The sequence below is a fragment of the Dasypus novemcinctus genome, chromosome 30, assembly GCF_030445035.2.
Source record: "Dasypus novemcinctus isolate mDasNov1 chromosome 30, mDasNov1.1.hap2, whole genome shotgun sequence".
Taxonomy (NCBI): domain Eukaryota; kingdom Metazoa; phylum Chordata; class Mammalia; order Cingulata; family Dasypodidae; genus Dasypus; species Dasypus novemcinctus.
This window is the reverse complement of record NC_080702.1, coordinates 36,206,808-36,217,841: the sequence shown is the minus strand read 5'-3', so window position 1 is coordinate 36,217,841 and position 11,034 is coordinate 36,206,808. Positions and strand designations below refer to the sequence as shown.

At 34.0% G+C, this 11,034-nt stretch overlaps 1 protein-coding gene across 1 annotated transcript; it reads left to right on the top strand.

The window, feature by feature from the left end:
- Window positions 1-7,263: 7,263 nt before the first annotated feature.
- On the top strand, window positions 7,264-8,232 carry LOC131276733 (olfactory receptor 7C1-like). The gene has a single exon (XM_058290293.2). The coding sequence runs from the start codon at window positions 7,264-7,266 to the stop codon at window positions 8,230-8,232; it is 969 nt and encodes a 322-aa protein (XP_058146276.2).
- Window positions 8,233-11,034: the final 2,802 nt, after the last annotated feature.

The following is an 11,034-nucleotide window of genomic DNA, read 5'->3' as shown; positions in this document are numbered from 1 at the left end:
CTTTGGTTTTGTTTATTCTTTCTCATTTTTCTTATTCCCAATTTCATTTAATTCTGCTTTATCCAATGTTATTTCCTTCCATCTTCCAGCTTTGTGATTGTTTGTTGTTGTTGTTTTTTTGTTAATGTTACATTAAAAAAATATGAGGTCCCCAAATACCCCCCACACCCCTCACCCCACTCCTACCCCCATCACAACAACCTCCTCAATCATCATGAGACGTTCATTGCATTTGGTGAATACATCTCTGAGCACCACGGCTGCACCTCAAGTCCACATCATACCCCACCCTCTCCCACAGTCCAACAAGTGGGCCATGGGATGTTGTTGTTTTTTCATTCCTCCATGTGTGCAGTTAAGGTTTTGATTTTAGCTCTTTTTTAATTTTCTAATGTAGGTATTTAAGGTTATAAATTTCCTTATTTACATTAATTAAACTACATCCCATAACTTTTATTACTCATTTTCATTTGTTTCAAGGTAGTTACAATTTATCTGGCAATTTCCTCCATGACAAACTGATTGTTTAAGGGTTTGTTTAACTTACATTTATTTTTCTGAGTACTGTTTTCCATCCTTTATTGATTTTCAGCTTCATTTCACCATGGTCACAGAAAATGTTTTATATAACTTCAATAGGTCTGAATTAATTGAGACTCATTGTATGTGCTTGCATGTGGTCTATCCAGGAGATTGATCCATGAGCACTCATGAAGACTTTTTATCCTGCTGTTTTGGGATGCAATGTTCTGTATAAATCTCTTAATAGATGTAGGTCCTATACCACATAATTCAAAGTCTTTGATTCTTTCTTGAGCTTCTGACAAGATGCTCTGACTAGTCCTGATAATGGTGAATTGAACTTCCCCTCCCTAAATTTAAAACATTTAGTGCTCCCTTTACACTTGCCAGTATTTACCTCAAGTATTTTGGGGCACACTGCTTGGTACATAAGTATTTATAACATTCTTTCATCTTGGAATATTTCCCCTTTTATTATTATGTAGTGTCCTTCTTTGTCTCTTAGAACACTTTTGTTTTTAAAGTCTATTTTATTAAATATTAGTATAGTAAGTCATACCAATTTTTGATCATTGTTTGCATGTAAAATTGTTTTAAAATCTTTCACTTGCAAACTGTTCTTTTTCCTTGGCTCTGAGGTGAGTTTCTTGTAAATAGCATATAGATGGGTTATATTTTTTTATCCATTCTGAAATCTGTGTTTTATGATGGGAGAGTTTAATCCATTAACATTCTATTTTATTTCTGTAAAAGCAGTGCTTATATTAAATACTTTTCTTTAGCTTTATATATGTCGTATTTTCTTATTTTTCTTTGTATTTTTTTAGTTATTCTTACTAAAGAAACTCACTTTCAACACTCTCCGCAAACTTTTTCTCTCCTGTTTGCTTTCAATCCATAGAGTTCCCTTTGATATTTCTTGAAGGTAAGATTCTTGTTGACAAATTATCTGAATTCTGTATATGTATGAATATTATGAACATGAACTCATTTTAGAATGCCAGTCATACTACCCAAAATGGTCTATAGCTTCAACACAACCCCTATAAATACCCCAAGTGTATTTTTAGAATCAATGGAAAAGATGATCCTCAATCATATGTAATTATATTTCACTAGGACTATAATACCAGCATTTGGTGTTGTATCAATTTATTTCATGATTTTTGGCCTGTTTATACTGTGAGCTGTTTGAAAGGAGGCACAATATAGAAACTTTTTTCTTCATCCCAGTATATAGTTTAGTGCTTACCATCTAGTATTGCTAAATAAATATTCGTTGTATGACTAAGAAAGCAAATGATTGATTGAGTGAAACAGATGGTGCTAACTGTGGGGGGAAAAGGAGAATGAGTGAGACCAGTGGAAATCCAGTTTAGAGAGGGCAACCCCATGCATAAGTGACAAAGCCAGAGGGTACAGAGCTTTTTTAGCATATCCAGAATTTCTACTTATAATCAGAGATAGGGCAATCATTTTGGGAATCCTTGCCATACTAAAGCCCATACCTAAAGAGGCATGATCTTGTAAGAGGAAGTTATCCACTGGGATAAGAGATGAATATGGAGTTTCAAAATTCTTTCCCAAGGATCTAAATCAGCACACGTTTGCATTGTGATTTTCTCCCTTTCTCCATAGAACTAAACATTCAGGGAATAGGGCAATAAAAGAATTCTTCATTAATGATGCTTATGAGAATCAAATCCCTAAAGGTATGGCAACTCTAAATGTTTCAGCTATAATAACTCTAGTCTCCTTTACTAATCTCTGGTGATGAGAAAATGCATTTGTGTCTTCTAGAGGTGTCATGAATTGTTAGAAATCTCTGCCGTTCCTGAGAGCGGGGTTTACAACTTCATCCATCATTGGAGAAAGAATCCGCATTGGTGAACTAAAACACTTTCTCTGATAACTTCAGGTTGAGTTACAGAATCTTCACAGGTGCTGGGGGAACGTATTTAACTCCATGGACTTCTGCTATTGTTAATAATTTTAGGACAACAGAAGGTATATAGGTAAATAAAGCTTAATCATGCAAAGTCCTCCTTATTTAAAAAGGCAGATTGTGGAGGGGCATAATGGATACTAAAATAACTTCTTTTTCCAATCTGTCTTGTCCAGTGTTCACTCTCATTCACGGGGTTTCCTTCTGTCAGCAGCATTTTCCTTGTTTCACTATGTCTTCTTATTCTACAATTATTGGAAGTATTTCTATAACCACATTCCTTCAATTATTCTTTTAGATATTCAACAAACATTTAGTCATCAAATACTTCAAAGCAGGCACTAAGTATCATCTAGGAACAAAGAAATGACGTGACATTTTTCTTTGTATTGAGAAAATTACATGTACAATGGATAAGAGACTTTGAACTAAGTAGATGCAATATTCTGAGTTGTACTGAAATCTTGGTGATGTGGATCCCAAACTTTGGCTGTAACCCGTGGAGGTATGTGAAAGCTTTTCAAGGGAGCTGTTAACTGTATTAAGATTTAAAGGAGGAACTGGAGTAAGTCCAGCAGGACAATTTTGTAGGACCAGAACAAGAAGAGATGACAGGGACAAAAATATGGGACAAAGAGATGACAGGGACAAAAATCAACCTTAAGGTGTGGTGAGGATTTGCAAGTACTTCACGTTACTTATGAACAATGAAGTTCAGAGCAGGGAAAAGTGTAACATGAGCTGAACAAGGTTGTCAGCAGTGAGATAACAGCTTTGCTTTTGTCGGGATAACTGATCTTCATGCTTGAAATTCCTGGAGAGATAGTACAGAGAGTTAAGAAGATGATGTTTATGGAAATCTAGCTCTGTTGAAAACTATTTCTGCATGTTGTCTAAGCACAAGAGAGAAGATGGAGGCTGGAAGTAGTACAGCAGACATGGAGAAGGAAGTTTGGGAATGAATCTTGTGTGGTTAAATCAAAATTTTAAAATATTCACTATTAATTCCAGGCACAATGCCAGACATTTTATATTCATTATTTTATTCAATTACTTTAAGAAGTGTCTTCACAATTCTGTTTTAATTTACAAAGAATGGGAGACTCACAGCAGTATGATATTCTTATCCAAGGCATGGAATTGTGTTTTGATTTACTTGGGGTTTGGTAGTTCAAGAATTTTCACCAATAATTTTATTTCTTAAAACCTATCTTTTAGAACAATGTTAAAATTAAAAACAAAATCCTGGATAGCAGAGAGACTTTCCAGGAATCTCTCATCCTCTTTCCCTATTATTGTTATCTCCCATACAAAATAAAATTACATTTATGTGCCATAAAATCTTCATTCCTTCGTGATGGGGACAGCTTCTCAGACTCTCCTTGTTTTTCATGACTGGATAGTTTTGAGATGTCTGGGAAAGGTCTTTTTTAAAGTGTCCCTCATTTGGAATTTGTATGATGTTTTTCTCATGTCTAGACTAAAATTATTGTTGGAAGGAAGACATCAGAGATAAAGTGCCAGTTTCATCACATCTTATCCAGATTACATCTCATCAACATGATTTATTACCTTTGATAATGAGTTAGATGAACAGTGCTTCCGGTTCCCTGACCAAAAAGTTCCTCAGTTCTCTGCCTTTTCCTACCTCACCTGTGAAAACAATTCACTATGTGAAGCCCACATTCAGGAGTCAATTTATGCACCACCTCCTTGAGCATGCAATGTCTATATAAATTATTACAATTCTTCTGCGTGGGTATTTGCCTCTTATTTATTTAATCAACTATTTGTTTATATCAGTATTGACTCAGGACATTTATTTTCTACTTTGGATTGTAATACGATAGTACATTTTTGTTGTTCAGTTCCTTCCAATTTTGGCCATGGGAGCTCTTTCTGCTGTGCCCTGGATACGTTTGATATTATCCCCATCATTGGGGGTTTTATTTTAGCACCTATTTAATTTCTGGTATTAAAGCTGGTCCAGACCCTTGTTGTATTGTTCTGGTCCCAATCCTGCAGTTAGATAGTTCTCCAAGAGGAATCTTCTTGTAGAATTGTGCTAAAATCTAATGTGTGTACTTTATATGTGCATTGCCACTGGTCCCTCCCCATGGAGATTGTAAGGGAATATATGTGTGTACACTACCCTGTGTATATACACACATATCTGTAAATATTTCTATGTGTGAACCTCTATATCTATATTTACTTTCACATGAGATCATAGTGATGTATAAAACTCCAAACCATTACCACATAGAACTGTCCAGCTTCCTCCCCTTGTTTATCTGTAAACTCCCACTGCACAGTAAGAAACAACTGTTATCCATTTACTTCACTGCTTGATACCAGTGAACATATATAGAATTAAAAGACTAGTTAAAGTATACCCAGGGGGGATATGACTTTATAAACTAGAGTAAACTATTCACACACAGTGTCCATTTACTTCATTTTACAGACTCCATTACTACCCAATATTATTCTTTCAGCAGTTTTTCCCTGCATACCCTTCAGAAAGGGTATATCATACATAATAATACAGTTAGGTTGCTTTTGAACATTTTGCATTCCATCATGTATTTCTCTTGAACTGCTAAATATTTGTTTTTCATACATTAATGTTCACTCTCCTTGTTGCCATGTTCAATTGGTTTTTAAAAATGCACAATATCTTTGTTCTACAATTACAGTATTATAGAGAATAGTTTCACCTATCTAACAATTCTGATGTGCCTCACCTTTTCAACCCTTGTCCTCTCTCCCTAAGTCCCTGGCAACCAGTGATCATTCTATTTTCTGTTGTTTTGTCTTATCCAGGTGATACAATTGAAATTGTATATATGATACATTTTTAGAGTGGTTTCTTTAACATAAATCATTTGAATCACATTTTCTTTTGTGGATAGATGGACCATTTATTTTTAATCATTGACTAATATTCTACTGTAGAGATTTAGCTCAGTGTGTTTATCTATTTACGTATTGGAGGACATCTTATTTGCTTTCAGATGTTGGAGAGGATAAATACAACTCATTTATACACATTCATACGTGGTTTTTGTGGAGATTTGTTTTCAAATCAGCTGTATATATAACTAAGAAGACAATTGCTGGGTTGTTTGGTAAAACTATGTTTAGTTTTATAAGAAATTGATAAACTGACTTCTGTCTATACCGTTTTGTACTCTGAATAGCAAGGAATGAGGCTTACATTGCTTCATATCCTCATGAGCAATTTGAATTGTTAGTGGTTAGGTGTTTAGCTATTCTAATAAGCATGTTATGATATTTCATTGAGTCTTAATTTTACATTTTACTAATGACATAATTTTGAGCATCTTTTTGTGTATGCTTATTTGACAACTATAAATATACTTGGTTAAGATTCTGCTCAGATATTTTGCCCATTTTTTAAATAGCTTGTCTGCATTCTTATTGTTGTGTGTTGAGTTCTATGTATTTTTGACAACAAATAATTTATATGTAATTTGCAAATACTTTCCCCAAGTCTGTTGATTCTCTTTTCATTCCCTTATCAATGACTTTCACAGACAGATATTCTCCATTTTAATAATGTATAACTTGTACATTTTCTTCTATCATGAGTAGTGCTTTGGGTGCTATATCTAAACACTCATTGACAAAACACTAACCCTTGATTTTCTTGTATGCTTTCTTCTAGAAGTTTCATACTACACATTTTATATATAACTGTATTATTCATGTTGAGTTAATATTGTGAAATATACACAACCTGCATCTAATGTCCTTTATATCTGGACATTTTATGCCATTGTTACAGCACATTTGCTAAAATGTCCCCACTTTCTCCATTGAATTGAACTTTCTTCTTGTCACAGATCTCATGACTGCATTTGTGTGGATCTATCTCTGGATTTTCTAACATCAGTTCATATCTTTATTTCAACAAGAGAACAATGTTTGATTACTTTATTATAGTAAATCTTGATACTAGTTAATGTTTTCCTACAACTTTTTTCTTCTTCAGTATTGTTTAGGCTAGCTAGGTAATATCAGGCACAATAGTTCCTAAAATTTTCATATTATTATTCAGTATTTTATTAGCTTTCTAGGTTGTCTATGTTTCTAGATAAATTTTAGAATTAGTTTGTAAATACCCTAAAAATTATTTGCTGACATTTAGGAATGGACCGAGTTAAATATAAGGTCATGTTGGAAAGAAACTGCATCTTTAAGTATTTAGTCTAGTGTACTTGAAACAAAAGTATCTCTAATTAATTAAATATTTGCTTTCATTTTTATTGTAGTAATTTATACATAACTTAATGTTTCCCGTTTTATCCATTTTCATGCATTCAACTTCATAATATCGATTGCATTCAGAATATCTTGCAACCATAACTAATATTGATTACTGCAAGTTTTTCATCACAAGTTACAAAATCCCCAGTCAAAATATTTGTTGATTGAAATCAATTCTAAGAGGAATTTCAATGGAAATTATTGCTGTGACCAAATGTTTACAATTATGGGTAAGAATGGCAAGTAAAGAAACAACATCAAGGAGATGCAGGAGGCTTTGGTTTCCCTGTTAATTGCTAGATAAATGGCTCTGTCTGTCTACCTATCTAATCTAGCTAACTAGCAAATCTATCTATCTATCATCTATCTATGTATCTATCTGTCTAACAAGAAATCATAACTTAATGAGTTTGCAAACCATAGAATTTATGTTAATTTGCTGCTATACGCTTGTGATTAAATCTGCATTTCTCTGCTCTCTTTTCAGTAGTATCATCAGCTACATGGAACCAGAAAACCAAACACATGTTTCAGAATTTATCCTCCTGGGGCTCTCAGAAAATAAAGAGGTGCAATCCCTCCTCTTTGGGCTGTTCCTGTCCATGTACATGGTCACCTTCACTGGAAACCTGCTCATCATCCTGGCCATCATCTTGGACTCCCACCTCCACACACCCATGTACTTCTTCCTCTCTAACTTGTCTTTTACGGATATCTGTTTCACCTCCACCACTGTCCCAAAGATGCTGCTGAACTTGCAGACGGAAAGCAAAATTATAACTTATGGAAGCTGCATCATCCAGATGTATTTTTTCACACTTTTTGGACAATTAGACATCTCCCTCTTGACTGTGATGGCCTTTGACCGCTTTGTGGCCATCTGTCGCCCCCTGCACTACACAGTCATCATGAACCCCCAGCTCTGTGGTCTCTTACTGCTGGCATCCTGGTTATTGAGTGTTTTAGTCTCTTTTTTACATGGCTTAATGGTTTTGCGATTGTCTTTCTGCACAGATTTGGAAATCCCCCACTTTTTCTGTGAAATTACTCAGGTGGTCCGACTTGCTTGTTCTGACACCTACCTCATTGACATAGTTGTGTATTTTGAAACCGGACTTCTGGGTGTTATTCCAATCACTGTGATCCTTTTCTCTTACGCTAAGATTGCATCCTCCATTTTGAGAATTTCAACAGCTGGGGGAAAGCATAAAGCTTTTTCGACTTGCGGGTCTCACCTCTCAGTAGTATTCTTGTTTTATGGTACAGGTCTTGGAGTGTATCTTACTTCAGCTACTACCCAAAACTCAAGGGCAAATGCAGTAGCCTCAGTGATGTACACGGTGGTCACTCCCATGTTGAACCCCTTTATCTATAGTCTTAGAAATAAGGACATAAAGCAGGCCTTTAAAAAGTTGAGAAACATTATTTCTATAAAAGTATTATTTGTCTCAAATTTAGAAAAATTCCCATGATTAACAGAGGTCAAACACTGGGAGATCTAAATTGAAATATTTTAATAAGTGTATAGAAACATAATTTGTTATTTGCCTAATTTTCAAAAATTCTACTTCTTTAATTTTTATATATCAAATACAATAGTTTCTTCTATATTTTATTTTGACATCATGTCATCTCTCTTATTATATTCCCTAGAATCAGTATTAAAGCATTAAGTTGCCTAATTTTTCAGCAGCAAAATATTTAATATAGCTAATTTGGTATTTATAAAATTATCAGAGATACTGTAAGGATGAAGGTGTACTACAGTTGCTGCCAGAGAAAAGCAACTATGTAAAAAATTTTTTTCAGATCGTTTGTTGCTACATATTAATAAGCACACAATTCATCCAAAGGGTACAATCATTGATATTTGCTATAATCACATTGTTCATTTATTTCTTCGATCATTATTAGCACATTTCATTATGTCGATTATTCTAATTAAAAAAACAGACAAACAAACAAGAAAATTCCCCACCTCTCAATCTCTCCATTCTTCCCCCACTGTACATAGCTGCTATTTTTGGTTCTTCTATCCTGTGTATATTCAATGATTTTCAGTATAATCACATTATTGTATATTCATCATCTCAAAAATTTTAGTACAATTACATTACTCCAAAAAGAAGACTCCACACCACTTATCATTCCTTCTTCAGACCTTCATAACCACTAATTTTCTTTCATCTTTATAGATAGATTTATCCCTACTTTTTATATGAATGTAATTATACAATATGTAGAATTGTAGTACTCTGTGTTTGGTCTCCACTTAGTAAAATGTTTCAGTTTTTTTGTCTGATATTAACATTTTGTACTCAATGTTCACTTCAGCTTCAAAGAAAAAGTATTATATATGCAATTCTACTCATACTCGTATTTCACATAATATATTTACCTTCGATGTAATGCATTTAGTTCAAAATAGGGCAATCATAGAGTATTTGTCTTTTTGTGTTAAGCTCGTTTCACTCAACATAAGATCCCCCAGGGTCATCCATATTGTCATTTGTTTCACAAATTCATTTCTTCTTATTTGTGCATAATATTCTATCATTTGTATATCCCACAAAGTTTTTATTCATTCATTAGTTGGTGGTCACCTGGGTTGTATCCAAATTTTGGTTTTTCTGTATAACATAGCTATGAACATTGGTGTGCAGATATCAGTTCATGTCACAGTGCTCAGTTCTTTTAGGTATATACCTAGCAATGGTATTTCCAGGTACCTTGGCAAGTGAATTTTCATATTCTGTAGAAACTCTCGAACAGTCCTCTACAGTGACTTTCCCATCAACAGTGAATAATCATTCCTATCTCTCCACATCCTCCCCAACATTTACAGTTTTCTGACTTTTTAATAGCTGCCAGTCTAACAGATGTGAAATGGTATCTCATTGTAACTTTGATTTGCATATCGCTAATCACTAGTGATATCAAACTTTTTCATGTTTCTTCACTATTTTGTATTTCTTCTTTGGACAGTTTTCTATTCAATCCTTTTGTTCATTTATAAGTCAGATACTTTGTCTTTTTTGTGTGTTGCATTGTATGATCTCTTTATATGACATGGATTTTAAACGCTTTTCAGATATGTGATTGCAAAATAGTTTGTCCCATTGAGTCGACTGCCTTTTCACCCTTTTGACCAAGTCCTTTTAGGTGCAAAAGTGTTGACGTTTGATGAGATCCCATTTAACTATATTTCTTTTGTTGCCCATGCTTTGGTTGTAAGGTTTTAGAAACTACATCCTAATGCAAGATCTTGAAGATGATTTCCTACATTTTCTTTGAGGAATTTTATGGTTCTAGGTTTCATATTTAAGTTCTTGATCCATTGTGAGTTAATTTGTGTATAAAGTGTGAGATAGGGGTCTTCTATCTTTCTTTTGGATATGGCTATCCTGTTCTCCCACGATCATTTCTTGAATAGACTGTTCTGACTGAGCTGGGTAGGCACAACAGCCTTGTTGAAATCACTTGACTGACAAATGGACTAAGCGTCAATTTCTGTGTTTTCAATTCAGTTCAATTGCTCGATCTGTTCTTATGCCAGTACCATGGTGTTTGTTTTTAACACTGTAGCTAAAAAATAAGCTTTAAAGTCAGGAAGTGAGAGTCCTCCAAATTTGTTCTTTTTTCAGACATTTTTGTTTATTCAGGGTCCCTTACCCTTCCAAAAAAATTTGATTTCTGACTTTTTCCTTACGGCAAAAAAAGGCTGTTGTGATTTTTCTTGGGATTGCATTGAATCTGTAAATCAGTCCTGGGAAAATTGACATCTTAATGATATTTAGTCTTCCAATCCATTAACATGGTTTGCTCTTCCATTTATATAACTGATCCTATGTTTCCTTTAGCAGTGTTTCTGAATATAGGTCTTTTATGTCCTCGGTTAAGTTTATTGCTAAATATTTTATTGTTTTATTTGCTATAATCAATGGATTTTGTCCCTGATCTCCTCCTCAAATTGTATATCAGTAGTATATAGAAACATTATTGATTTTTGCACATTAATCTTTTTTCTGGCCACTTTGCTAAACTCATCTATTAAATCTGGTAGATTTGTTTTGTGGATTTTTTTCACGATTTCCTAGATATAAAATCATATCTTCAGCAAATGGGGAAATTTTTACTTCTTTCTTTATTATTTGGGTGACTTTTAGTTTTTGTCTAGTCTAACCGATCTTGGTAGAACATCTAGTACAATATTAAATAATAATGGTGACAGTGGGCAACCTTGTCTCGTTCCTGATCTCAGTGGGAAATCTTTC

What these genes read in the sequence shown, in the direction of transcription:
- LOC131276733 (XM_058290293.2), top strand. Translation starts at nt 7,264, where the DNA reads ATGGAACCAGAAAACCAAACACATGTTTCAGAATTTATCCTCCTGGGG.